Below are 27940 nucleotides of genomic sequence, written 5' to 3' on the forward strand. Positions count from 1 at the left end.
CTGGCCCAAAATGCACAGAGGGGTTTTCACCAGGCTGCCAGCTGCAGCCTAAAGTCACTGCTTGCAAACAAATCCCATCACTTCCAGTGAGCCCCAGTGGGGAACCCTGCAGGCAGGCAGCACAGCCTTGCATGCTAGATCGGGCACAGGGCTTGATCCAGGCGCAGCCTAAGATGGGGTCTGGGCAGTGTGAGAAGGGATATGGGTGGCACAAGACAGAATCCAGGCACACAGGGTCTGATCCTGGGGCCAACCTCCTGGGTCCAGCTTGTGGACCAGCCCCAAGCCACTCACCCAGCCCAGGAGGTCACAAGATTGAGCACCACTGGAAGAAACCAGCCCCTCAAGTGTTATTTGAGGAAAACACCTAGCTGCCTTTCAGCAATGTACCCTGCTTTTCTACAGTAGTCTCAACTGATCACAACGTGGAAGACCAGGGTTCAAGGCTCTGCTCTGCCCGAGGGGATCCTAGCCCACATGTCCCGCTTCCTGGGGCTGCCCTGGCTGTCAGGCTTTAACAACCCGGCCCTGCACACCTTCAAGGCTGTTTATAACATCACACAGTTTAGCCAAAAAGGGAGCCAAAGAAGGTTTCACAATGTCTGAAAGCATATCGAGTGCCAGCCATTCGTTCATCCCTTGGGTTGCTGCCAGGTATGCCCCTAGAAGCAGAGCCTTTTTCAACACTCTGGAAAACCCTCCTGTGGCTCCAGGGCAGGGGCAAGGCATGGGCCCCTTCCCCCCGACACCAACTTGCACCAGCACATGCTAGTGGGAGCCCAGGCTACGGCCCTGGTTGCTCCCTGCACCGTGCTCTGGACCCATGGGGATTACATGAGAGAGCGTGCATGCTGAGCCCTGCATGGGGCCTGTGTGTTTCACTTCAGCGTGGGTGTGAGCAGACCAAGATTCAGCTGCAAACCACCATGGACCAGGAGCCTCACGCTGGCTCTGGGCAGGGCAGGGTAGACCATGCCTCTTCCCTGAAAAGAGATTCTTTGGTGCAGCATTGCAGCCCAGATGCAACCTGGGGCCATCCAAGGTCCTCTGACCCTCAGAGCAAAGCTGCTATTATGGTGGGTTTCAACATTTTTACACTCAAGGCCCTTGGAAAATGCCAGCTCTGAGCTTTTACTAATTTTAGGGACTACAAACAAATACAAGAGCAGTTCTTCTGTTGCAGAGAACCCAGGAAGGCCACAGCAGGGTGGAACATTTTAGCCCCCTGGGTTCCTGTTTCTAATTTCTGGCTTGAGCACCCTGGTTGAGAATCACTGCACTATCCTGCTGTGCTGCACCCTATAGCACTTGCTGGCGGCTGCAGGAAAATCGTCAGAGGATGGCCAAAGCCAAGAAATGCTGCCACTTCGGCGTCAGACTGTTCAGGGGACAAGGCTTCTTTGCAAGCTGTGGCTTTAGGCCGCACAAACCGAGAGGCTTGTGAACCAACCAGAAGAGGTCAGTGGCAATAAGCACACACTAGCTAGCAAAGCCTACAGAGTTAATCGCAAGCCACGAGGCTCCACACAGCATGCTGGGAAGTGTAGTCTGAGCCAGCTGCGCACAGGGGAAGATGTCATCTTTCCTTCTGCCGACTTCCAGGGACAAGGTACGTGCCCTTCGTGTCTGCATCTCGTGCATTAAAGGCTGACACGGGAGCACGCCGCCACATCTCTCTGAGTGCTGGTGAGCAGACAGCAAGGGCAGGCCACAGTTACGCTTGTCTCCTCAAGCTGCTCTGTACCGAGGGCTGCTTCTGTGCTCAGAGGACAAGGCCTGGGCTTTGGATTCAGTGTCTAAATACGAGCACCCCTGATGGCAAGATCACCCTGGTGAGGTTTCCCAAAGCTGGATGTCCTTGGAGTGAAAACAGGCAGCTCCTCTGCAGGATGAATTTCAGGGCTTCTTGTTTGGGAATGAACGAGCAAACCCTCAGTCGTTAAGAAGAGGTGGAGGTTAAGGTCAGAAAGGGCTGAGTCTGGCCTCCAGCACAGCTTAGGCTAGGGCCAGTCCACTAGACACCCCTGCGCCAGCCCTACACACTCGGGGTTGTATCAGAGGACGCGGGAGAGCGTCACTGCCGGCAATCCTCAGCGCTCGTTCTCTGTCCGTTCCGCTTCCCTGGCGCTACATGACTCTGCACATACCAAGTCCTTGTTTTCCAGGCTCTGCTAAGCCCAAGAATGCCAGTCCCACCTTATTAAAGCACCATCTAGCATACACACAAAAAAACCAGACAAGTATCAGAACTAGAACTGGGAGAAATATTCAGGAAGATCGCTCCTAGCTTACCCCTTAGCTGGCAGTGCTAACATGCAGCATATTAGCCTGGAATCATTAACCCGGTAAAAACAGACTTTGACCAGAAAGAGAGACATAATCAAAGAGGAGTGTAACCCCTCAGAGTCTGATATAGCTTTTCCTCCTTATAAGGAAATCATTAAACACGTGATAACTAATTAACATGCTTTAAAACCTGCTGCACACGCTCCCCAGGACCAGCAGACTAATCTGCACCATCCTTTTGCAGTCCTCCCAGCATGGCCCCAACCAGGTATCTCAGGAGCTCGGCCAGCAGGGATGTGAACCCCGACCTCGACATTGAGAGAAAAACTCCCTCCTTTGATGTAGAGAAGCTCACTACCATATTGGATGGAGGCGCTGAGAACACACGTGTCCGAAGGGCAGTAGGTGAGTGGGGTTTAAAGACTTGGCACTAAGCCTGACTAGAAGCAGCAGATACGCTCGTAATGATTTATAGCCAGAGAAAGGCTGTGCAGAGGGAACTGGGCTCCCGAGCAGCTTGTTATTTCCACTTGACTTAATACCCACCCTTATTTAGACACTCTTGTGTTTTTAGACGGTGCTCCTTTCATGCCCAGCCATGTGAGCAGTGATGTGCCAATACCAGCTCTCAGTGCCAGTTTCTAATGTAAAAAAAATCAAGATTTACAACTGAAAAGTTACTGCATTAACTGAGGCTTTAAGATCCAAATCCTGCCCTGCCAGCTCAGTCAGGTACACTAAGACCCGCTGTGTGAGGAGCAGGACAGATGGACACAAACAGCCAGTCTTTTGCCCTATTCCCCAATGTGTCAGACAGCCAGAACAGCTGGCAAACACACACCATGTCAATCATTTACAGATGACACCGAGTTGGGGGAGGTGCGGACATACAGGGCTAGGATCCAGAATGACCTGGGTACGCTGGAGAAACGGTCTGCAGCTAACCAGGTCAAATTCAACAAGAACAAGTATGAAGTCCTGCACTTGGGAAGGAATAATTGCATGCACAACTACAGACTGGGAAATGATTTGCTAGATTACAGTACTGCAGGAAAGGGCCTGGGGTTTGAAGTGGACCACGTGTTGACTGTGAGCCAACAGGGTATTCTTGTTGAAAAAAGCCGACAGCATCCTAGGCTGTATTAACATTAGCATCACTTGCAAATCAAGATTCTTCTGCTCTATTCAGCACCGGTGAGGCCTCACCTGCGGTGCCACATCCAGTTTTGGGCTCTGCACTTCCAGAAGGATGTGGATAGACTGGGGAGAGTTCAGGGTAGAGCAACATCGTGATTAGAGGCCTGGGAAGCAAGACTTCGAGGAAAGGCTGAAAGAACTAGGATTATCCAGCCCACAGTAGAGAAGACTGACGGGAGATGTGATAACAGTCTTCAAATACCTGAAGGGAGATAATAAGGAGGGTGGAGATGGGCTTTTCTCTGTGGCCAGAGGGGACAGGACTAGGAGCAATGGCCTCAACCTGCAGCAGAGGAAATGTAGGAAGGGGCCAAACACTGAACCGACCAGCACAGTAAGAGAGGTTGTGTTTGGTCCTGCACGGGGCCCGGGCTTTGTGGAAGGAAGACAACAGGTCCGACCAGGAGCAGAGCTCCCTGAGGCAAGCTGACTGCCCGCTCTGTTTTACAGAGGCTGTGATTCACAGCGACCCTGTGTTTAGCAGGAAAGACAAGTACTTCCTGAGCCAGAACGAGAGTTATGAAGCAGCAGTCAAAAAGGCCGTGCACCTCAAGAAGATGATGCACCAGATGAAGTGGAGCTGGGCTGGGTCTGAACGCAAGTACTGCAATAGGTACCTTGTTTATTTTCTTTTTACCAAATGCCTGCCAGCATTTTCACCCTTCCCTCCTTTTATCTCAGTATTTCTCTCTTTAAGACACCTGTATCTACAGGGCCCATGGGGCACACTGACCAACTGACAGGCTTTCGGCACAAGCTCGCGCAGGTGTTTGCTGCAGCACTGAGCTGGCGAGGCAGCGCGCCTGCTGGTATCACCCGCTCGAGCAGCTGCATGCAGCGGCTTCCACACAGTCACAAGCAGAGCACAGGGTCCTGTAAATAGCCACCTCCCCAGGCCTGCCGTGTTGCCCTCGCACTCACACACACACCACTTCCATAGGGACTCCCAGACACACCTGGGATACACAGGAACTGACCCCAGTAACAACACGCTGGATGGAAAGGGACCTCTAGGGTCACTGAGATCCAGCCCGTGCTGCCACAGATGCTCACCTCCTACAACCCCTCTGACCAAATGATCTGCTTCATCTTAAAAGCCATGAGCTTCTGGCCCTTGTGGCTCCCATCAGAAGACTGTGTTAGGACCTGGCTTCTCGAATGCCACTCATACTTCCTTGTCTGCTAGCCTGATGCCTGATGCATTGCACAACCGTGTTTGCTGCTTCCAAGGCTGCAGCACATGGGTGCTCCTCAGCCATCCTGTGACCGACTGATACTTCCAGACCTTCTCACCTGTTGTCATTTCTGACTGCTGAGCTCCCTGTTCACAGCAGGCCCCACATGCCCGCCCTTGTACTTGGGGCTATTGGGTTTCATCCCATTTCTATCCAGCCAGTTTGCAAGGTCGCCCCGTCCTTTCTGGTGCAAGGTCAGCACTAACAATGCCTCCCAGCTCCATGTCAGTGGCTAATTTCATCAGCACTTTTGGGGGTCGAGGTCTTCCTAGAAGCTCTGAAACAAGACCAAACCTTGAGGCGCCCCACAAGTAACTTCCATCCAGCCCGATGCTTTTCCCTTCAGCAGAACCCACAGGCATGTCCCCTCTAGCCAGGCCCTCGTCCCCTTGCAATTTGTGTTCTACCCCCCACCGTCTCCAGCTTCTCTAGTCATGTCTCACAGGGTGCTGTATTCATGTTTTGCTAAAGTTCAAATAGATTGGGTCTCTTGCATTTAACTTGCCTAGCAAATCAGTTCTCGTAACAGAAAAGATACCAGGTGAAAAGTTAAAGACAACAGGTTAATCTGGGAAGTTCATATAGTATTTTATTCCATTTTCTACCTCCAGGTCCTTAGTCATTCCTTTCTTCCAAATATGTTCCAAAGCCTCGCATGCTCCTGAGGCTAGACTCTGGTGGGGTCCACAGCTGTCCATACCACTTGTATCCCCTGCTTAGATACAGGTACAGCATTTGCCATTCCCCAGTTAAATGGTTCCCCTCCTGCCTGGGCAGAGATAAAATTCCAAGTCTGGATGTGTGAGCAGGTGATAAATGTGTTTCCCATCAGGACAGAGAAGAATGGGGTTAACAAGTCAGGCAGAAGGCAGGGTTGATTTGCACTTTATAGACTAACTACAACAGAGATGCATAAGCTTTCATAGGCAGAAAGGTTCTTTGGGTAGATGTGATATTAGATGTGATATCTTTCATTAGAGCAACTAAATAGTAGGAAAAATTATTCTATGCAAGCTTCCAGGCACAAACACTCTCCTTCAGGCACAGGAAAAAGTCTGTTGGTGTTTGTGTGCTTTCCTGGGTAGAACAGAAGCCAAAATGCAAAATACAGGTCTGTGAAAATGCAAATGTGTGGCCATAAGGTTTAAAAGGAATGGGAGAACTGTTTTTTCCTGCAATGCCAGGCCAGATGCACCTTCTGACACCAAAGGGAAATGACCATTTGGGGTGGGCGGCAACTGGATTCTGTTAAATGCCCCAACACACACAGTGTCCTTGGACCTGGCAGCCCTGTGTCACTAGTGACCATTTATTCTTCCCAGGGCACTTGGAGGGGAGGTTGCTTTCAACCTTCACAATATCTTTATGGAGAGCATCCTGGCACTGAGCACAGATGAGCAGACGGCCAAGTGGATACCCCTGGCTGAGAACTACCGCATTCTAGGAAGCTATGCTCAGACAGAGCTGGGACATGGTAAGGCTGCAGAGGACACGTGGCATTTCCTCAGGCCCACAAAGTGTAAATCAACTTATCCTTATGACTTCATCTGAGGATCTGGCCCCAAGAGGAGCAGCTTAGGGCAATGAGCTGCACTCACCTAGAAGTTCAAAAACTTGAGTTCAGAGGTTGAGAGGAGCCGTTCTTCCACTTTCATTTATGGATGGCCATTAAAAAAAATCACCAGAGCTGCAGAAAAGCAAGTTGGGCTAAGTGGCTTTTGATTCTTGCAAGTTACGGGAGTAGGAGAGAGAAGAGGTAGAGTTAGCTTTTGGATGACAGAGACACAAGCGAGTCACCAGGACCAGGGAACTGGTTGGGAGCACACATTTGGCTTTAAATATTGCATGCTTGAAGAGAGCTGTCCAGGTTGCATCAGGGTGGTACTGCCTGACAAACAGGTTCTAGAAACAGGTAGTGAAGCAGGCTGGTTTGTTCTAGAGATGGGCAACAAACCAGCCTGGTTTGCAGCTCTGCCCTTCAGAGTAAGCCACAAATGGTTGGGGGTGTCCACATGAGCTTCTAGAAATTACTTCAACTCAGCTGGAGTCTAAAGCCCCAGGAACTTCAAGAGGCTAATCACTGAGCCCATCATAATCCACAGCCTCTGGAATAATGAGGTGCAAGAACCAGCACTGACAGCACAGTCCTTAGCAGTGAGGGAGAAGCCAGGTCAGGCAGGGGAGCTCATAATATGCCAGAAGTGGCCAGAGCCATTTTTCTGCAGGGGAGTCCTGGGAGTTCCTTGGGCAGAAGGCAGAGCTGCAAGGGTGATCTGTGCAAGGAGGAGCCTGACTCCTCTTGCTCAAATGACCCTTCTGACATGCTGAGCCAGGATGTACATTTATTCTTGCAAAGGGACTTACATTCGGGGTTTTGAGACAACAGCGACTTTCAACATTTCCACCCAGGAGTTTGTCCTGAACACGCCGAAGATCTCTGCGATGAAGTGGTGGCCTGGAGACTGTAAGTGTCAAACCCAGATTGCAGACTGGTACTCCTACTAGAGGTGTGGGCCCCTGGGTGTCAATGAAGGCAAACTCTGTATGTATCATGTTAATGGGCAAACTTTCTGATGGAGGGCTTATCAGAAGTAGTAGGACGGCCAAAAGACCATCATGGCCTCTGGTGCAGAGGTTCCCAGACTAGGGTCACAACCCCAAGCAGGGTCATAAGCTCAACACAAAGACTTCTGAAAGGGTCAGAGTCGCACCAACAGTAGGGTGGAGGACTCAGGAAGCTGCTCTGTTCTCTTGCACACCACAAGCCAGAGGCTTTCAGCCCACAGCTCCTGCAGAGGGTAATCTGCACAAATATCCAACTATTTAGTTCTCCGATCCCCAAGAGACAGGCGAAATATGCCGACTTCACAGATATAAACTAAGGCAGAGAGACTAAGTGATTTGCACAGGATAACTCAGAAAGTCAACAGCAGAACCAATGTCAGGCCTCAGGATGCCGTGGCTCCTGCTGTCCACATGTAGCCCACCAGACTGTGCCTCTCTCAAGAACCTAAGCACTGCTGACTGCTTTGCCCGTCACATGCCAGACAGCCGCTGTGTCCGGTGCAGTGGCCTGGGGAAGCAGTTGCTGTATACAGCCTCAGAGCAATGTGGCTTTCTCCCCCTTGCAGTGGGCAGATCAGCAACCCACACCGTGGTATTTGCCCAGCTGTACATTAAAGGGAAGTGCTATGGCGTGCATCCTTTCATTGTCCAGATCCGTAGCCTCCATGACCATTCGCCTGCACCAGGTAAAGTGGCTCTTCAGCTGTTTTCCTCCACAAATACCTATTTGGATGTTGGGCTCATGCCCAGGCCAGTGCTACAGGTAGCCATGAGACCTCCTCAAAGCATCTCACAGAGCAAGGAAAGTTTCTGAAGTTTGAGGAGCCACAAAGAGTCCAAAACTAGCCGGGACTGACCCCACCCGTAGCTGTGATCACCCCAAGCCAGAGATGTTCCAGCAGAGGCTCTTGACCTGTGCGGCCACAGGCACCCCGGCCCCTGCAGCACTGACTGCCCATGCACAGCACTACGTGAACAGGCTGATCCTGCTGCCGGCCTAGGAGGGAGCAGGCACAGCACTGCCACTCGCATGATCAATGCACCCCAGAGCACATGCACACAGCGCTGCTGTGCTCGGGAGCAAAAGCACAGTGCCCCTGGTGTGATGCAGCCTCACAGCCTCCCTTCTCAGACCTCTGAGCCTTGCCTCCACTACTTTGCACTTTCTGGCTGCACTGCCCGTGCTGCTCTCGTTATGGATCTGCTCCAAGCCTGTTAGTGGCAGAATCACTGGTAACACTGTCAGGCAACTCCAAATGAAACCTCCCTTCCAACTGTGGGGTGCTGAGATCCCTGCCCCGTGCTGCTGCTTCTGATTTATGTATTAACAGCTCAGCCCCAGCCATGAACAGTACACGTGTGGGTAGGGTAGGCAGATGGGCTGGGACTCAGAGCCCTTTTTCCCCACTCAAAGTTTCCCCCGAGGGGAAAACTGGAGGAGGTGAACTGCACCTTGCCCCAAGTCCCCAAACCTGCTACAGAACAGGGAGGAAGAAGTAAATAGGATCCATCTTCCCACCCCTTAGGAGTAACTGTTGGAGACATTGGCCCCAAAATGGACTTCAACCACATTGACAACGGCTATCTGCTACTGCAAGACGTTCGCGTTCCTAGGGAAAACATGCTGAGCCGGTTCTGTGAGGTATGTTACCAACTCACCCATCGGGTTCCCACCCTGGTACCAGAAAGGATATTAAGGCCCTTCTAGATTTAGGGCAAGACCTTGCCCCCAGGTGTGCATTCAACGCCTGCCGAAGTCACTAGGGTGAGAAGTTCGGTGGGGGGGGCGTTCTTCTGAATCCAAAATTAACCCTCTCCCGAGTTGCGTGGAGGATTAGGATTCAGGCAGAATACACCAGAGTCAGTAGAAGAAAGACCTTGTACCTCTTCGCATGGGTCATTTTACACCCATGTATCAGAATATTTAGCTCCATTGTCACCGAGTGTTCATTTTGCTCACTGCAGAAATACCAGCAAAACCTCTATTTTAATGAAAACTGTTCTAAGACTTCAAAGGATGACATCTTGTTACCGGCTCTGTCAAATTCCAGGTCCTAGCAGATGGTACATATGTGAAGCGAGGCTCTGAGAAGATTAACTACTTTAACATGATCATAATACGTGTTAAGATGCTTTCCAATGAAGTTGTGCCCACTCTGATGAAGGCATGCACCATCGCCATCAGATACTCTGTGGTTCGCCGGCAGAGTGAGCTAAAGCCTGGGTAATGGACTTTCAGGGTCACAGGCCAGGTCCTACTTTTATTTCTATCTTTCACCTCTGACGTCATTGCAGTGACATCAGCTTATGGCCTGCCACAAACAGAAAAAATTATATCAGCAATTTCCCTTGCAATTCGCAATCAGGTGATGTTCACTGGCCAAGATCATGGCTGAGCTGTGTGTATTGCACAGACAAGAAAGACCGTTTTTTACCCTGCCCTAACTGGCCTTTCCACACGATCACATAACCCAGCAGAACCTAGAGAACGTGCCCACCTGCCATGCCATTAAAAGTTGACGCTAAATTAATTGCCTAGTGAACAGCTACATGGTGCAATACAGACTTTTTATGACCGCTATAAGCACATCCTTAAGAACATTTTTGTCTTGAACGGTTATTGTTCGTGTAGGCCCCAAACAGTCACTTGAAGAGCCTTATAGGCAATTCCAGCAAAAATGTGGTTTGTCTGGACTGTGACACCCAAACACTGCGCCCACGGTACTAGTGCCTGGGACCCAGCCTGGGAAACAGTCCGATTTCAGTAGCAAGTTGAACTGTCCCCAAGAACTCCATGCAGCAGAAAAAGTAACGGGTAAATGAAGGCGCTCAAGAAAAGTTAAGAAAATAGGTCAAGACAATTTCAAAAGGATACCAAAGTTTGGCTTGCAGAAAAGAATTCTGATTTTACCCCTTTTTTCCTGGCAGCCTGCATTAAAAAATGCACACCGCAGTCAAGGGAGATTTTCAGTTTTATGGCCATTTGGATCAAGCCACTAACGTGGATAAGGATACAAGGCAATCTCTGCATGCAGTTGTTGCTCTTTAGATCCTTAGTCACCTTAGGCTTACTGTTCTCCTTATCGCACTATTGCATCAGAAACAATGGCGAAGCACCTTTGCCTCCCCAGCCTTTATTGCTTCAGCAACAGCTACTAGTGTCGGCAGTCTGTTAGCTGAATTCAAAACCAGACAATTCAGCTCGTAAATCAAAAAATGCTCTGGGATTCTTAGATTACCAAGGGATTTTAAGCTAAACTAACAGTCACTGCTATTGCTGTCCACAGTTTTCCACGCTTTATAAAAATAAATCATCCTTCTACAGTGACCAAGAGGCAAAAATCTTGGACTATCAGACACAGCAACAGAAGCTACTACCTGTGCTGGCAACAGCCTACGCCTTTCACTTCATGAATGAATATATGAATGAACTCTTCAGCAAAGGATACAGAGAAATCAAGCAGAAAAACTTTGATTCACTGCCTGAGGTACTTTGCAGTAAAAATAATCATTGCTATAATTTGCACCCATCCTGTAATTTTCTCTTTAGGTGCCCTACCAAGGGGGTGGAGCATTGCTACCCCCATCAGAGAGCCAAGGGAACTGCAGTACAAAGATTAAATACCTTGTCTAAGGCCATGCTGCGAGCCAGTGGCAGAGCAGATGTTACAGTTCAGAACTTTCTGTCCAAGAACAGAAAACGCCATTTGAAAACCCCAGATCACTCATTCTGGGGCTCAGAATAGAAAAGGGTTTGCCTCAAGCCTCCCTCTTGAGTAAAAAGCCATACATCTGGGCTATGGACCAGCATGTTGCTTGGTGGAGCAAACTGCTGAGTACGGTGCATTGGTGCCTTGATGAAAGTATCGCCTGCATGCAGCTAGCCACATCCTATCCTTGACTGCAGGAGTGAGAGCTCACAGAGTGCACCATGAATAGAGGTGCAATAAGCCACAAACTCAAATGGTGACTGGGTTCAGAGAAACAGGCAACATGCCGGTGGGTGCAATGAACCGTATTAGCAAAAAAACACTTTGTTTTTTAGAGGTGTACTAGCCTTAATCAATACAATATTGCAAAAACCTTCTGGTGCTAATGTTTTCTCCCCCCTGCACAGCTTCATGCATTTTCCTCAGGCCTCAAAGCTATTGTTACTGAGCACAGCACTGCAGGAGTGGAGACCTGTCGCAAGGCATGTGGCGGACACGGTTACTCTCTGCTGAGTGGACTCCCCTCCTTGTATACTAGACTTGCAGCTTCTTGTACATATGAAGGGGAAAATACGGTTCTGCTCCTGCAGACAGCCAGGTAACTACCCCCTATTTGCTTTCTAGAGCATCTTCTCGGACACAGCTAAGATCAGCTTCTTTCCCAGGCTGCCCTTTCATCAGTGCACCACAGGTCACGAGCTATTCAGGTCTCCCTCCCAATGGAGGGAGAAAAGGAGGAACGTGATGACTGTTGCTGTTTGAGGGGCTGGGACATGCTGAAATACTCTGGTGATGGAGGAGGGGGTTGCAGGGACATTGTGCCAGCCCTTCATGACCTCATCATTTAGGAGCAAAGGGCGAACATGCTAGATGTTACGTAGGCAGGGACAGAGATTTGAATGGGATGCACTGCCTTTTAAGAGACTTGTAAAATAAGCTTAGTTACAAGAAGGCAAACTTGTTCCACTTGCTCTCGGACCTGCCCTGTTCCAATAATGTTGTTTTATCTTGGATATACAGTCTGACAATTAACAACAGCATGTAAAGCCCAGTAAAGGGGCAGCAATAACACTAACTGAAGTCACAAAGCTGGCACCTACTCATCTAAAATGGAAGGTGCCTAGCACACATCCCAGGGGGCAGAGGTCCACACGACCACACACATACACATGTACTAACCAGGCTAGTGTTGCCACCAAGAAGGCCAAGAAAGCAAAAGGCTGTAACCTCTTACACCTGCAAAGAGTTGATCCAGGTCACAGCTGAGTCACATCGGTGGGGCAGGGATGTGCATCTGCTCTGAGGAAAGGGGACTTCGGTCTCTGGGGTGACGCACACATTCATTTCACAGGCACCCACAAGCTTTTCAGAAAAGGAAAGAGCCACTAAACCCAAACTGGCGTTAACATTTCTAACTCTGTGGCACAGAGCATTTTGAAGATGATAACGCAGGTCATTATCACACAGATGGCAGCATAGTAATAGCAACTGCAACATCGGCGCTAACAATTCTCATCAAATAACATTTCTGCATTGCTGAATACATCAGAGTCAGGCCTAGCGTGTCAGGGCTCTGTTCACTCTGTGGTGGGTTTAACCAGCAGTACACACAGCGAGAAGGAGAGGGACCGACCTCTTTCCCACCACCCACCAGCAGGAAGAGGCCTGGTATTTTACCGGTGACTCCCAGGGCTTGGAATCATGGCCTGAAGGACACATTTGGATGCACTTCCCCAGGTTTGCACCTGGGTTCAGCCAACAAGTCTCAACCTCCTTTAGCAGGGGTGGCTGTCTGGGCACACCCCCCGCTAGTCAGAGCAGAGACCTATGCTGATGGTTACCTTGTTCCCAGGTTCCTGGTGAAGTGCCTGGGGGCAGCTCGCTCCGGGCAGCCTGTCCCTCCATCCGTTGCCTATTTGTCTGCAGTGAACTCTGAGAGGTGTCTGGTAAGGGACAAGAGGGATCTTCTCCAACCAGATGTTTATGTCGAAGCCTATCAGCACGTCGCCATCAGGTCAGTCGTGGGATGCTGAGGTGTGCAGGCGGGGGACTTTGCTCAGCATGCCATTCGAGAGGCCCTGGGACCAATTCCATCCTCACTTACAGTGAAGCCACTCAGTCAGCTGCCTGGGTTAAAGAAAAGACAGAGACATGACAATTTAAATTCAGCAATGGTCTGTTTGTGCAGGTAGGACGGTTCTCTCCCCCCTCTCACAGGACCTATTAACATTCAGCTTTTCAGTTCACCAAAGCAGGTGGCGGGGGGAAGTATACATCTGTGGGAAACAATGATCAGCAGCTACTTCCTCAGCAGGGCTAGCCCCTACAGACCAAGAACCACTCGTGTCCTATGGAAATGCAGGTCACCCCATGGAAGCTTTGCTCCCACAGGAGCCTGCTGGGTGCTTTAGTACCAGGCCTTGCTTAGCGTTGCCAACAGAGGGGAAGGCCAGCTGAACCCTGCTGATGTTTGGCCCAGCACAAATACAGAGCAGCTCCTTGGAGAGGCACACGTGCATAGCAGCAGGGTCTGGCCCCACGTGCTGGGGGCCACGCGCCTGAGATCAGCCCTTAATGCTCATTTGCCCTTTTCCACTCATTGCCACTTCTGCCCTCTGGAGAACAGGCTCCAGCTGGGCAGGTTTGGTCTCTAGAACCAAAGCTCTTTGCATTCAGGGGATGGAGAATGCAATGAAGCCCAGAAACATCAAGGTGTATGAGCAGGGCTGTGAACCCAGAACATACGTGGCAGATGGTTTGCATATATGTCCAGTGTACAAAAGGGTGTTTTCTCCCCTCCAGGGTCCTCAGCAGTGCAGCGGCCAAGCTGCAGGCGCTGGTTCAGTCTGGAGCAGAGCAGCATGAGGCATGGCACCAGTGCACAGTGCAGCTGGTACACGCTGCAAAGGCAAGTACATACCCCTGTGCCCTGCGTGCATTAAACTGAGCCAGCCTGGTAGCAGGGACTACGGCTAGCTCCAGCTGTGCTCATTCTGCATCCTGGCACTTCCTGGTTGGACTATGTAGCACCTGGAGCTTAGATCAGGGCACCATTCTGCCAGGCACAGGGGAGGAGGCAACTCCTGCCCCAGGGAGCTTGCAGCTGCAGGGAAACAAGCGTGCAGGGAAGAGAAGTGACTTGCCCAGGGCCATGCTGCAGTTAGTGGCAGAGCCTCCCTCTCCCCATTTAAGGCCCAATGGCTGGACTGTACAGGCGCAACCCACCACTCAACTCCACAAGCATTAGCATTAGCAATGGCCATGGTTCCTTTTACACACTGGGGCTAGAATCAGGCTGTTTCAGAGGCCCTGGGTCAGGCTGACCCTGGTGTCTACTAGAGCAGTGGGAAGGGTGAATTGTTTCCTTTTTTGCTTAAAGGAACATTGGGCTGTTCAGTGACTGTAGGTAGACATGCAATGAAGTCCTGGCTGCCCTTGCCAGAGAGAGTCCACCAGAGAGTCCATGCCAGCCCCACCACACACCACAGCTACAGAGCACCAGCCACAGGAAATGAGAAAACTCGACGTGTCACGGAGCCTCTAGAAGGCCACAGACAAAAGCAAAGGCGCTCCTGGGTTTGCAAGTTACAACCACATTAAGTGCACACTAGTCTTGCTTCCTTTTAACCCAAGAGGAAAAGTCAGAAGCTACTCCGGCCTGGGCTCCTCCTAAGCGGGTCTTCATTGCAGTGACACTCATTTCTCCTGACTGATGAGACACCCCTGCTCTACTTCAGCCTGGGCACATACCAGTTAACATGGAGTCTCCCTTGACCCCTCAGGCTCAGGGTGCATGAAGGAAACAGGCAGCAGGTCAGATGTTCCCTTCAAGAAGCCACAGCTGCCGCATGTGGTCCGGGGGTCGAAGCTTATGACCACCCACGTGGTTCTGTTTCTGCAAGCACTCAGGAGGGGTGCGCTCTCGTGCTGTGAGCGTGCACAGAACAAATGCTGCATTACCACCTCCCAGGCAAATTCAATTTTACAAGAGCCACTCGCTAACTCCAGCAAGTGGCATTATCTCTCTGCCCTTAAGTTAAGCCCAATTAGCTGCCTGTTGTGTGTGCTGCCTATGCTCTTCTCCTGAAGAGAATGGTAGGCAGCCTCAGTGGAGGCAAGGCCCTCCTCTCATCCCAGTCCCTGCATCAATGCCCAATAAGACGTGTCCTGAAGTGCCCCCGTCCCATCCAAGCATGGGACTCAGGACATTTGCCTGCTCTGATGCTTTTGAAAACTGCCCCACACGCTTGAATGCAGACATGGCCCTTGCTTCTGCTTCACCTGGCTTGGAGGGCATGCCCTGCTCTGCATTCTCCCTGCACCTCATGCAGGCTTACCTAAGCCAGCTGTGAACAAGTGAACACGGGCACTGCTAGCAGTGGTGCTGTGGGAGCCTGGAGCTCAGTAGGGGCCAGCTGCCTGAGTGTTTACCCACAAATGCGAGTCGTGCAGAGATCCGTCCAGGCTAGCTGGAGCAAGGCAGCGTGGGTCTAGCGGCTCTAGCTGTGAATGCTAGCTGCTGCAGCATAGGCAGCCTGCTGGGGCCGGAAGCAAAACAAGGCACCCAACAGGACTGCAGCCAATAAGCATGCTACAGATAGTACAAAAGAGCCACCTGGGAGCAAAGTCACAACCGAGATGCCCCGGCCTACTTTGAACAGGAGCTGGCTGGGGGCTGGGACTCAAACTCCATTCTGCGTCTCCTGGAGTCCATGCTGCCCCGTGAGGCACTGCTACGTCAACCCTAACACACTCCCAACGGCTCAAGCCAGGACTACTTATTCACAGTGAAGGTCCTCTTGCCTCCTGTCAATCAAGGCACGGCGCCTCTGGGCTCCAAAAGCTTTTTGAAGCCAAGTGGTCAGGCCAAATGGCAGGAGCCAGTTCTGTTCATTTTGGTTCAGCAGGCAGTAGGACAGAGTCAAGTACCAAAAGGAACAAGAGCACCAGGAAAATGCACATTCATCCAGCTCTCGCTGAAGAAAGACCAAGGCCCCGGGGCTCTGAAACCCTGCAAAGGATGAGTGACAGACTAAGCACAAGGTTCTTTGGGTAAATCCAATATATTTTATTAGACCAGCTCAAAGAGTTGGAAAAATTCTTCTTTGCAAGCTTTCGGGCACAAACACCCTTCATCAAGCTGAGGAGCCGTCTGCAGATGGTCTGTGCTCTTCCCGGATGGAGTGGTAAAGCAGCCAAAGGCCAGTACGTATGCCTTTAACATACGATCTTTAACAACACAGCTTTGTTGTTCCTGTACCACAGCCATGCTGATTTTCCAGGAGTGAGTACAATAGGATTTTAATGCATTCATGCCATTCAGATGAATTGCTCGCTGACGATACTCTGAACATTCGTTCCAAATTGTTATATCATTGCTATAAATATCAGCAGGGTGACTCCAAGTTTCTTCCAGCATGCAGAAATAAAATTTGAATGTAGCTGGCTTGGCCCCCCAAAGAGCAAAGAGCACAGACTGGGAGGAACGTTGCCAGTCCAAGCGGACGGTTCTATAACCTCTGCAGGAACGTTGCAGTCATCCGGTCAGCCTAGCACTTAATGCGGGAGGCCTTCAAGGGGAGGCATTCACAGTCGACTGTAATTGTTTTCTAGGCTCACTGCCACTACCACGTTGTGAAAAGCTTTGCAGAAGCAGTCGAGAAACTTGGACAGGAGGCTGGAATCCAAAGAATAATGAAACATCTCTGTGGGCTCTTCGCATTACACGGCATCTTCTCAAACACGGGTGATTTCCTGCATGATGGCTACATATCTGGGGACCAAGTGGACATGATGACTGCATCCTACTTGGACCTACTTGCTATTGTACGGTGAGCTATCAGAATGGGAGAAAGCAACACATTAGGATTCCCCACCACCACCACGAGATGGGGAAAATGTTAAAAAGCAAACAAGGATGTTTGTACTTCTCCAAGTTCAGTATCTCAACACTGCTGAGCCAAATGCCCTTTCCCCTGCTATTAGAGTTCAGTTTCTAAAATTAAAACATTGCCACCAGCTAAAGGTACACTCCCAGGCATATTAAACTCAGCTAAAATGTGTCTGACAAAACATAGGCAGACAAAGTTCTTTGGGTAAATCTGATATCTTTTATTAGACCAACTATATCAGATATAAAAGATACCAGATTTACCCAAAGAACCTTGTCTTCAGACCAACACGGCTACAACCTACACCCCTCTGACAAAACATGACACATTTCCACACGCACTCAGAAGAGTCCATGAATTCTTCCCTGAACAGAGATATTCTGCTGTAGAAGTCACAGCCCAGCTGGTGCGACACTGGGCTGCTGCCAAGGAACACATGACACAACTCACAAAAATTTAACTGACTATGAAGCCAGGACATTAGGTGACAGAGCAAAAACTGCCTCAAGGGCAAAAAGCTCAATTTCTAAAATGTTTGCAATTATGCAGCCTGCTGTGCTGCTCTTAGCACCCAGAGGAGGGAAGAGCCCATGTTCAGGGCACAGGCTTGGGAGATATAATGTGCCATGTTGGTTTTGAGTAGAAGCCAGGGTAGCCACCTTACAGACTAACCAAAGTTGAGATATACACAGCCCAAGCTTTTGTGGACTGAAGCTGACTTCATCAGACACTGTGAAAAGATGTGCAGGACTTCCCAGTCAGGCAGGTGGGGCACAGGCACCCTCCAGCATCCCCCTGGTTTAAACAACTCAACTGCATTCATTAAGGATGCTTATGAGGCTGAAAACTGCTTTCTGGAGAAGGTCAGAGACAATGGAAGTACCTACATTGTGCAAAGCTTGCAGCACCAGCTGCTAGGCCTGCTGAGCAAACCGATACACGCCAGCCCTTCAGTCCTAACGCAGGGAACAGTCCAGAAACACCAAGCACTGCGCAGCCTGCCTCTGAGGAAAAGGAGTAGGGCTTGGCCCATAACCAGCCCCTAGAAGAGAAACACTAGTGCAAAGCAGCTGGTGAGTTGGGGACTAAGGAAATTAACTCCTTAGTAAATTTAGCAGCTATTTCCCATCCACAGGCAGTGCAAAGCAATGACTTTGTTAATCGTGTAAAAAGCACAGCTCCTTTGCTCCTCTAGGAAAGACGCTGTCCCACTAGTGGATGCTTTTGACTTCACGGATGAGACCTTGAACTCTGCGCTGGGCAGCTACGATGGACATGTCTACCGGCGACTCTACCAGTGGGCTCGGAAGTCACCATCTAACACAAAGGTAAGGGCCGGGGGCAAACAAACCTCCCCAGTTTGCATTCATCAGGGCAAACCAACTTTGCTGTCTGTCCTTTGGGCTTGTACTATGTAAACCAGAGAAACTAAGTGGGGTGACAGCCTTGAGTCCAGAGAGGAGTAGGGTAACCTCCTCCTCCCCTCCCCAATTCATAGCTCAGGAAGGAGCTGCACCAGCTGCAACCAGGGCTCAGAAAAGGGCATCTTGGATTCTGGTGTTGCAATGAACGCCATGCAGTGGGGCACCACACAAGCACAGAGAGCTGCACAGGGGAGTCACCTGCCCTCTTCCTTGTGCAGAAGCCCTGGGAACAGCAGGGTCTGGCCCTGGGGCAGTGGTAGGAAACCTATCTGTAGATACGTTCAGACTGGCCACCATGCATTTGTTCCATCAATTCAGTGCTTGTAGACAGGCTGGCCTGCCCCTGCACCAGGTTCTGCTGATCTACAGAGCAGTGCAGCCACCACGCGCCTCCTCACACACTGCCGATTTGCCACTTCTAGAGGGAGTGGCCTCCAAGGGAGGTGAGACGCCCTGTGCGGGCTGTTTCACCACTGGGCAGTCTCAGAAGAGCCCAGTAGCTCTGTTTAAACGTCAATCTTCTTGTGACGGGCCCTGCTGCCCCCTGGCAGCTGAAAACCCACCAGATGGGGTAGTCCTTTAGTCCCCAGCAACCAGGGCTGGATTTGAAGGAGCAGTGAAGAAACTGGGGCCTCCACAGCCCGTTACCAGTATGCGGCTGTCCACTTCCCTGGCACAGATTACATTCCATTACTTGACATTCAGGTCTGGTTTTTTTACACCTGAGCTACCAGAACACAAAGATACACACAAAAACAACCCCTGTGCACACACTTTAGCACTACAGGAAAAGTAGCTGATTAAAACAGCCTGCAGTAGCAGAATCTGCTTTCTGCACAAGTACCTTTATCAGGATACCACTCATCAATAAATATCTTCTTGCGGTACATTTAACAATAGGAGCAGACTGCAAACAAAACAGATTCATGCCTCGTTGTCTTCACTTCTTACACTGCATTAGAGGTGAATTAACCATTTTACCACACAGTTTTATGTTTTTATCCAATCTGAAAACCAGCCATCATGTATTCAAACAACTGAATACAAGATGTTAAATTGGCCTGGGCAAGTACTCAGAATGAAAGTATGCTTTTTGAAAATAGCTTGGGGACTAGTCTGGGTGACTGGTAGCTTGTAGTTAGTTACATAAGGGGAACACTGGGGAGCAAGGCCTTAAGAGCTCACTGTGACCCTTTAAAAAAATTCTCTAGCTCCTGCACCAAGAAGATCACTTAGAACTACTGAGAAAATCATTGTGCTGTCCTAGTCCTTAAGTCCCTGTTAATGTCTGTCTTTCTCCATTCTCCCCTTCCAGCAGGCAAACCAAGTCTATGAAAATTATCTGAAGCCACTCTTTCAGAATGGTCTGTCCAAACTGTGAAGATTATAAACTACTCAGCACAGACAGCATCTTCTTCTGTTCCTTCTTATATGGTGGAAGATTGCACTAGCAAGAGCAGTAACAGACCACTCACTTCTACTTGCTGCAACTATCACATTTAATTTTAGCTACTTGCTTGCATTTAAGAAAGGGATACCTCTTCCAGCTGTGTCTACTATTAGGTGGAATTCAATTGCAATCCTAGTCTTCTTTTTTTGCGTCTTCAATAGGGTTAGAGGTTGAAATATTTAGCACTCTTGTTCTGTTAGTATATTCAGGTTAAAAGAATTTATTTGCTTAAGATGCTGGCTGGACCATTATTTTGTTTAGCCCATAAGATATCGTATACAGAATTAAGGAACTGAACTTTTCAAAAGGGCAAAGGTTTCTGATGCCTACACAGTCAGATGGATTGCAGATTGGCTCAAGGGTCATATTCAGAGGGTGGTGGTGGATGGGTCATATTCAACCTGGGGGGAAGTGGGCAGCGGAGTCCTCCAGAGCTCGGCCCTTGGGCCTGCGCTGTTCAATTTCTTCATCAGCGATTTGGACGACGGGGTGAAAAGCAACCTGTTTAAATTCATTGATGATACCAAAATTTGGGGTGAGGTGAGCACGCTAGTAGGGAGGGAAAGATTGCAGCAAGACCTGGCTAGGTTACAGGAGTGGGCTAACATAAACAGGATGCGTTTCAATACTGACAAGTGCAGGGTGCTTCACTGATGAAGATGTTGAACAGTGCAGGCCCGAGGACCGGGCCCTGCGGGACCCCACTGCCCACATCCCTCCAGGTTGAAAATGACCCGTCCACCACCACTCTCTGGGTCACACTCTCTGGCAACACATCTGACTGTGTGGGTGTCGACACCACAGTCCCCCAGTTTCTTAATGAGAACAGGGTGAGAGACAGTGTTGAAGGCCTTCCGAAAGTCCAGGAAGACGATGTCCACTGCTACCCCTGCATCTAAGGATTTGGTGATCTGATCATAGAAGGCCACCAGGTTGGTCTGACAGGACCTGCCACTAATGAACCTGAAGCTGAGGGCTTCAATAGGATGTGCACCATTTGGACTACTGTTTGTTAAATTATCCTCCATAATTGCAGGAAGAACAGACATTTTTCTACTAACAACAGAAGTAACAGTATATTCTAACAGTATTTTCTGAGGGTTTCAGATTCTTGCCCAACAACAGAAAACCAAGCAGATTTCCTGAGCTTCCTCCACTTAACTAATATCTTTTTTTTTCTTTTGAATAAAGCACTTAACAGCAATAAACAAAACAAAGGGGCTGGGGTAAGAGGGGGGGATACAACAAAGGAAAAGTGACACCCGAGTTCTCCACTGCCAGAGAAATGCAAACAAACTGAATGAGCTAAGATGAAGCGCTGCCAGCTCCTGGAACTCTACACTAAAGGAAACAGCAGCTAAGAGCTAAGGCCCAGGCTGTTTCTGAACATCTCCAAGAAACTGGGGTACAGACTAGCCACATGGCAAAGCAAATGAACCAGGTGCACAGGGAGGTCATACACATCGAGACGGGTGTGGATCACTTAAGGCAGAAACATTGACCTAGAAAGAGGAGTGTGTATACAGCTGCACTGGTCTGGTCCCTCAAAGCATAGATCCAAACAGCAATTCTACCATCTTCTAACTTTAACCGATTCTCATAGAAGGACTCTGTAGTATGAGATACGAGTAGCTCCACAGAATGCACAGGAGAGGTAGAAGCAGTTCTGTGAGATTGCCTGGGAAGAATGCTGAGCTAGTCCTTTGACTACAATGGTAGCAGCGGCTGTCCCAGCAGGGGAATGGAAGTGGTGACATGTACTAGAATTCATTTGATGAACATTTCAAATTTTGATCATATCCCTTACTGAGTTATAAGGACTCAGCTCCTAGGAACGCCATGGACAGCCAACCTGCCGACCAGCTTCACTGCTTTTCAACTGCCCATTATTTTAAGCACACACTCTCCCCTTTAATTTCTAGTATTAAAATTATCCCTGTTGCAAAAGCACAAGAACTTGTAACTTGAATTTTGGAAGTGAGCTGTTTTCATGATACTCCAGAAAGATGGTATTGAGGGTAGTAGACTGGCAGCTTCAATTCCATCCACCGATATATTTTATTTTCTGTTTTCCTACCATAATAAATTACAAAGAGGCAAACAAGATAAAAAGCTTATTTTCATAGTTCACATTTTTATTAGCTTCTTGCTGGCAGGCATTACACTTGGGAATAATACTGCACCAGGCATTAAAAATATGAATTCTACCACAGGAACATTTTGCATTCAGAGTCCAATATAAATATTTCTAATCATATTTCCATGGCTACAGATAATATTTGGTTGCTTGATTTATATGCATAGAAAAAAACAGTTGTCATAACTGCAAGAAATCGTACTTAACAAGTACTTTAAAAGGGGCTGGATTTGTTTTCCTAAAATATTACAATACTGTCTACTGATTTAGAAACTAGGTTACACTACATGATTGTAGCTTTTCCCCAGCTGCATCTTAAATTCTGTTTGTTCTTTACTCCTGGAGGTTTAGCATTAGGTGAATTAGAGACCATTTAAAACGGAGACAATTTTAGCACTTCAAATGACTCAGCTGTGCTAATGACACATAGGATCCTATCCCACTGGTTGTTAGGACCCCTTTTCCCAAAACGTGTCTCAACAGTTTGAACAGGCACATGCATTTTTGTTTCTGGACAAAACAAAAACAGCTGCTAGAGAAAGTAACTTCTCTAGACCTTAATGAATATTAATAAATAGTCATAAAAAAAAAAAGAAGCACACGCTGTTGGTTTCATCAAACCCAGGTCCACACAGGTGCACTGTCCAGAAAGCTGCTAGCCACTGACACAGCTCCTGTGGAGTCAAACATCAGTCATCCGTTTTCCGTGCCAGCCTACAGAAAGTCCAGTTGTGCTCCACCGTGTTCTCATTGGCCCGTTCGCTCATGTGGTGGACACGTGTGTTTCTGATTGTGAAGCCTTGCTTTGTGATGTACTCCATCAGGTGGACTCGGAGAGAAACCTCCTGGTGGTAATCACATGGTCCAAATGTGAAGGAAACTTGGCAGTCTCTGGTGTCCATCATGTGCTTATTCCACTTGGTGAAGTGGTTTGAAATGCCTTCTAGTAAGGAGTGGACCTTGGTCGTGATGGTTAACTGTGTTATAATCACTGCCACTGGATTGGAGTATTTGGAAAGCTTCCGTGTGCTGGACAGCTCCACTACTTCTTCAAAGGTATCCATAGGATACAAAGGCTTGGGGTCATTAAGACACTGGATTAGGGGTTCAATCTGGTAAAAGTCTGCTTCTTTCCGGAGCAGATCAAATTCCTTGAAGTCCAATGGCAAAGTCAGCTCCGAAGTCCTTAAAAAGTTAAGAACATATCGGAAAAGTGGTCCATCTCTGTCAATAAAGTAATTACCCTGAGAGTCCCTGGCAGTGGGAAAGTCTCCCCTGAACATGGCCCCAAGCATTGAATCTGGATACCTCGTGAGAGTGGTCAGGGAAGTTGTATACATGTGTCCACCCACATTGATTGTGACTGGATCAGTCATCTAGAAAGAAAGAGAGAAATGACAGAGTTTATCAAGTCCCCACAAGAATTTTATCACCAAGGCACATGGCAGTTACTGCTAGAAATGGGCTCAAGAAAGAACAGCATCTCCTCAGTTGCAAACCCAGGAGAAGCCTCACTCTTGAGCAAAGACAAGAAACCTGGTGACACAGCACAGCTGGTTACAAGAGAGAATATCCAGAGCTCGGTGCAAATTGTGAGGTTCTTTACAGACACTTAAGGCCAGCATGAAGCTTCCCGTCAGCACAAAGGACTCTCTCATCAGCAAGGTAACGTTTCCTATTGTGCAGAATGTCAAAGAGATGCAAGAAATGATTGTTCTGAGCCTACAGAACCAGATGGAGTCAGACGCCCAAGGATCTGTCTCATAGCATGTCTCATACTTCGGGAGAAACATAGCAAATATGCCCCAAATCTCTTTGCAGAAAATTAAAGGACATTTAAAGTCAACCTTTGCTTTGGCTGTTGGGAGCCATAAAGACAATACTGTAGCCTCAGCTTGTAAAAAATGCATCGGTCAGACAAATGGTTGACTGCATAGAGAAGGTACCTGGGGACTGAAGGCAGCCCATAGCTATAACCACCCACATCACACCCAAAAAGGCAGGTGAGAGAAGAAATACAGATCCCACGCAGTCACTGACTCACGGTCAGGGCTGAGGGCCTGCCAGACGTATCCAAAGAGAATGCTTAGAGGAAAAAGGGAAGGAGCAATAATCAAATGAATGAGTCTAGCCTAGTTTTGGAAATGCAGTTTAAGAGACAAGAATACTTTTTCCCCAAATAAAGTGGCATCAAAGTACGTTAAGGAACACGGAAGGAGATTTTGCTTTTTCCAGGACCCTGTACATCAGGGAGGTTGCTTTCCAACACTTCCTAGCCCATCATTGTGGCCCAATCTTTTTAAGAGAATTGTAAGTGTTGTCTTAAGTCGGCCTACGTGCCCTAAGTGGCCTGGGCAATCTCCATGTGTGGCATGTGGCAGATAGGGCAGACAGAAAGGCAGGCAGGAAGCAGAAAGCAAAGCAGCAGATCAGGCAGGGAACACAGGGAAGGGAACAGAAAGCAGAGCAGCTGACTCGGCAGGGAACAGGATCAGTGTGGCACTTGGGGAAGTAGTGGGGCTAGTTTGTAGCACAACTGCCAAAAAAAGCTGACCCCACTGTTTTATGTAATTCCTGCTCTTTGTCTGGAGATTAACAACGTGAAAGGCCCCAACAGCCATACTGAAATGAAACACCTTCTAAAGACAATGTAAGTAAATTGTTTTTAATAAGATTTTTCTTCTCATAATATTTTCTTCTCTGGGTCTATACAAAGCCAACAGACTGGAGGGGATCCTTGCATTAAAATCTGGAAAGCTTAAGTCTCTCTCAGCATGCACATACATCTGTATTGGCTCACTTACCATATATCCCCAGTCTCCATTATCCATCTGTTCTGTTGCTTGATCTATGGGAGTCCAAGTTTAACAGAAAGTTGCTGAAGGGATATACAATTCACGTCTATTCCCCCTGCAGACAAACAGATAGATAAAACAAATAAATAGAGAGATCTGTCAGACTGTAAGCATTGCTGGTCTTTAAGTGATTCTAATCAAAGACAGGCTGGGCCTTGCTGTCACCTATTCAGGCAGCATAGCAGCAACACCCACAGATGAGGACTTCCCTGTACTGATCTTCCAGAATCCTTTCCACTGCCTGAACACAAGCCCCATCTAGAGAGAGCAGCGCCTTCATACACTGTCCTCAGTATTCCAGATTTGTTAAATAACCTATGTTGCATTTCTGAAGATTTATACTCACACATCAGCTACATTTCATCTGGATGGTGTACATCTGTCTTGAAAAGTAACCCCATTTACATAAGCCAAATGCTTGATTTATTCATCTACTGAGATGGACCTTCAGACATAAGATGTGGAGACCTGTGTGCTAGCTTTACGGGTCAATAATTCTGTATCTCAGCATCAGCAGGAACTCAGAAGTCACTTGGGGGGGAAGGAAGTAAAAGAAAACTTCCTATAGGTGGTCAGGAACATTCACCTTCAGGGCAAGGTCCCATTAAAACCTTCCATCTTCCCACTGCTGGAAGGATGGATGAAATGCTGTGACGGGTTGGTGGCAGACCAGGCTAGACAGTAGCAGAGCTCTCCTTTGGCTTAAACTCTAGGATTTACAAACAGTTTGGTAAATTTGGTAAATCCACAGAAAGGATCTTGTGGGAGCTTTGGAAAACAAATTAATCCAGGCATGTGTTACCCAGCAAGTAAAGTCACAGCGTTTAAGCCAAGAGGTAGAGCTCTGCACCAGTCAGTGACTACAGAAAGAGTGTTCAATTTCTGACCCAAAGTCTGCTCTCTGTAGCAGGCACAGGCCCATGTCCCCACCTGAGAAGAATATGGTGAGAGCAAAGTGCTTTCTGCTCAAAGTAGGTCTGGACTGCAATGGCAGCTGCACGTGGAGAGCAGAGGCCTATACAAAGCAGGCATTGCATCTCACCAGCCACAGGAGAATCCTGTGTCCAACCTTACACCTTTTCCCAAGCACTACAATAAGTTAAACACAATATAGGCAGCATGGATGACTCATGCTGGACAAAACAAAGGTGAGGCTTGCCTCAGCACAGCACAAATGACTGCTGACCAAGGGAGAGACACAAACTCAGATCAGCTCTTCTGCGCAGGCTAATGTCCATCACACCAGTGGTAGAAGAACTAGCCAACAAGACAATGAGCCTGCACAGCTGTTCTGTGCTTTCCAGCTAAACAGCAATTAACTCCCACCCCTAGCATTAGCCTGGAGGTTGAGATCCTAGGCTTCTCCTTTAGGTAACACTGCATACAGGGTCAGTTCTGTTCAAGCGTAAGGTGTAAGATGTCACCTCGTATCACACAGCTGCACTTCACTTCAGGAAAGTGACAAGGAGGGCCTCTGACAAAGTCCCCACAATAAGGAGAGGAGGAACCACACCTGGGAAAACAGTGTGACATCAAAGTTATCCACTTACACGCCATATAATCAATGATGTCTCAATAAACGCTCAACGGCACCAACTCTAAAAAAGGAAGAAAAATAAGAAGGTACATGCCCATCTACTTAAAAGATTTTCTCTGACAAACACCTCCTCTGTTACATAAGCGAGGCCATCTTCAAAGTCCCTGGTACCTCCATCATGCCAAGGCTACCTTTTGGGTGATCACAAAGAAAAAAGAATAGATAATGTCCTCCTGTCTGCACCCTGTGAAAAGCTACCATTTGATTACAGTGCTACTGCTGTAACGCCGGAGTGAATAATTTATAGGAGCAATTAGCTCAGGCAAGCCCATGTTTTGATAAATAAATAAATAAAGCAAGCATCTAGAAGTTTCATTGATTTTGTGTAGGATTTAACAAAAATAATGCTTGGCATGCAAAAAGTCAGCTGGGCAAAGCTCACGTTACAATGAGGCGCACCTCTGAAGTGTGCAAGGATAACATTTGAACTGCTCCACACTGCAAGTTAAAATGCTACCCACTTCATAAATATTTACGCTTCCCTCATCAGCATGAGCCTAGGCATTCCAAGTTCCTAGGCTCCTCTCTCAGGCAATCTGCATGCAGCAATTACTCTGTCCGGGCACACGTCAAGCATAATGAAGACCTGGGTGCTAGAACTGTGGTGGCAACGGAAGCCTGTCAAAATGCTGCTGCCGCGTGACCTGCACCAAGGCTTTTTGCAGGCAGGATTCTCCAATGAAACCAATTTGAGAGTCTCTATCCAACTAACCGGGGCTTGTGGTAGATAGAAGTGACCTCTTTTATTCGACCAATGAGGTCTTTGCATGGAAAAAAATATTTTGGGCACAAACACCCTTCATCGGGCATCGGAGAACTAAGGAGCACAAACATCCTCTCGGGACAAAATCCCACAGGCTGGCGCGAGCTTGGGGTTCAGCACAAGCCCCACCGAACGCCCGCAGGGGCCAGGCACCTGCCCCAGAGGGGGTTCTTCCAGCACATCCAAACGCACCAACCTCATAATGCAAAGGTCACGGAGACCCTGCACGTGGAGGCAACTTGGTGGCTTCGTGAGGAAACGGGAGCGCTGTTTTGCACGCACCACGCGGGCAGGCCCAGCGCCGTGCTCGCATCCCCTCCGCGCAGCGGGAGGAAATCGAGGCCTATGTGTCTGACCGTCAGCAGTTCTGCGATAGCAAGTGACCGACTGCGCTCGCCCATGATCCTGGCGCGAGACACCGCAAGAGCCCACTTAGGTACGAGGGCTTTTCCTGAACCAGGAGCCCGGCCAGACCCTTGGTTCACGCCGCCACGGACGGACGGAGCGCAACGGTCAGTGGAGGCAGAAGGGCAACGCTGCGGGACTACCTCTTCATCCCGCCACGGTGGGCGGCGGGAATGGGCTCGTGGAGGCTGCAGAAGAGAAGGCTGAGGGAGGTGATGGCGGGCTGCGGGGGGGGATGCTGAGCGGGGCAGGGAGGCCGAGGCGCGCCGGGCGGGGGCGGGGGAGGGACGCGAGACAGGGCCGCTCCCCTCAGGCGGGCGCGGGGCCGCACTCACCGCGCGCCGTCCCGACCCAGAGCGGATGTGATGTGACGCGCCACCGCCGCGGCTTCTCGCGAGATGCCGCCGCGGCGCCTCGTTGCCAGG

At 49.0% G+C, this 27940-nt stretch overlaps 2 protein-coding genes and 1 long non-coding RNA gene across 10 annotated transcripts in view; 1 reads left to right on the forward strand and 2 right to left on the reverse strand.

Annotated features, from left to right (window-relative positions):
• The window catches only part of LOC149855968 (uncharacterized), a 228096-nt gene extending 215132 nt beyond the window's left edge, over positions 1–12964 (reverse strand). Inside the window, exon 1 of the long non-coding RNA XR_016438436.1 lies at positions 12835–12964. This is a non-coding gene — a long non-coding RNA (uncharacterized LOC149855968). The remainder of the gene's footprint in view (positions 1–12834) is intronic.
• On the forward strand, positions 1537–19990 carry ACOX2 (acyl-CoA oxidase 2). 4 transcript variants are annotated; one of them, XM_090021427.1, is made up of 15 exons: positions 1537–1609; positions 2531–2691; positions 3934–4096; positions 6041–6192; positions 7075–7182; positions 7850–7969; positions 8810–8925; positions 9335–9507; positions 10609–10771; positions 11401–11591; positions 12846–13007; positions 13796–13901; positions 16607–16824; positions 18080–18212; positions 19624–19990. In XM_090021427.1, exons 2-15 carry the CDS (start codon positions 2541–2543, stop codon positions 19687–19689), a joined length of 2022 nt encoding a protein of 673 aa, XP_089877553.1. In that variant the 5' UTR covers positions 1537–1609; positions 2531–2540; the 3' UTR covers positions 19690–19990. The 4 variants fall into 4 exon arrangements, with proteins under 4 accessions (XP_089877553.1, XP_089877554.1, XP_089877552.1 ...); XM_090021428.1 differs by having other exon boundaries at positions 1580–1686; XM_090021426.1 differs by lacking the exon at positions 1537–1609 and adding an exon at positions 1710–1832 and having other exon boundaries at positions 19627–19990.
• Positions 19991–20139: 149 nt separating this feature from the next.
• KCTD6 (potassium channel tetramerization domain containing 6) lies at positions 20140–27892 on the reverse strand. Of its 5 annotated transcripts, none has more exons than XM_090021430.1 (3): positions 27851–27892; positions 24700–24805; positions 20140–23271 (listed from the first exon to the last, which is right to left on the reverse strand). In XM_090021430.1, the coding sequence occupies exons 2-3, from the start codon at positions 24724–24726 to the stop codon at positions 22585–22587; spliced, it is 714 nt and encodes a 237-aa protein (XP_089877556.1). In that variant the 5' UTR covers positions 24727–24805; positions 27851–27892; the 3' UTR covers positions 20140–22584. The 5 variants fall into 5 exon arrangements, with proteins under 5 accessions (XP_089877556.1, XP_089877557.1, XP_089877559.1 ...); XM_090021431.1 differs by lacking the exon at positions 27851–27892 and adding an exon at positions 27659–27806; XM_090021433.1 differs by lacking the exon at positions 27851–27892 and adding an exon at positions 27307–27628.
• Positions 27893–27940: the final 48 nt, after the last annotated feature.

The sequence above is a fragment of the Crocodylus siamensis genome, chromosome 11, assembly GCF_052110815.1.
Source record: "Crocodylus siamensis isolate JL-2025a chromosome 11, ASM5211081v1, whole genome shotgun sequence".
NCBI classification, from domain to species: domain Eukaryota; kingdom Metazoa; phylum Chordata; order Crocodylia; family Crocodylidae; genus Crocodylus; species Crocodylus siamensis.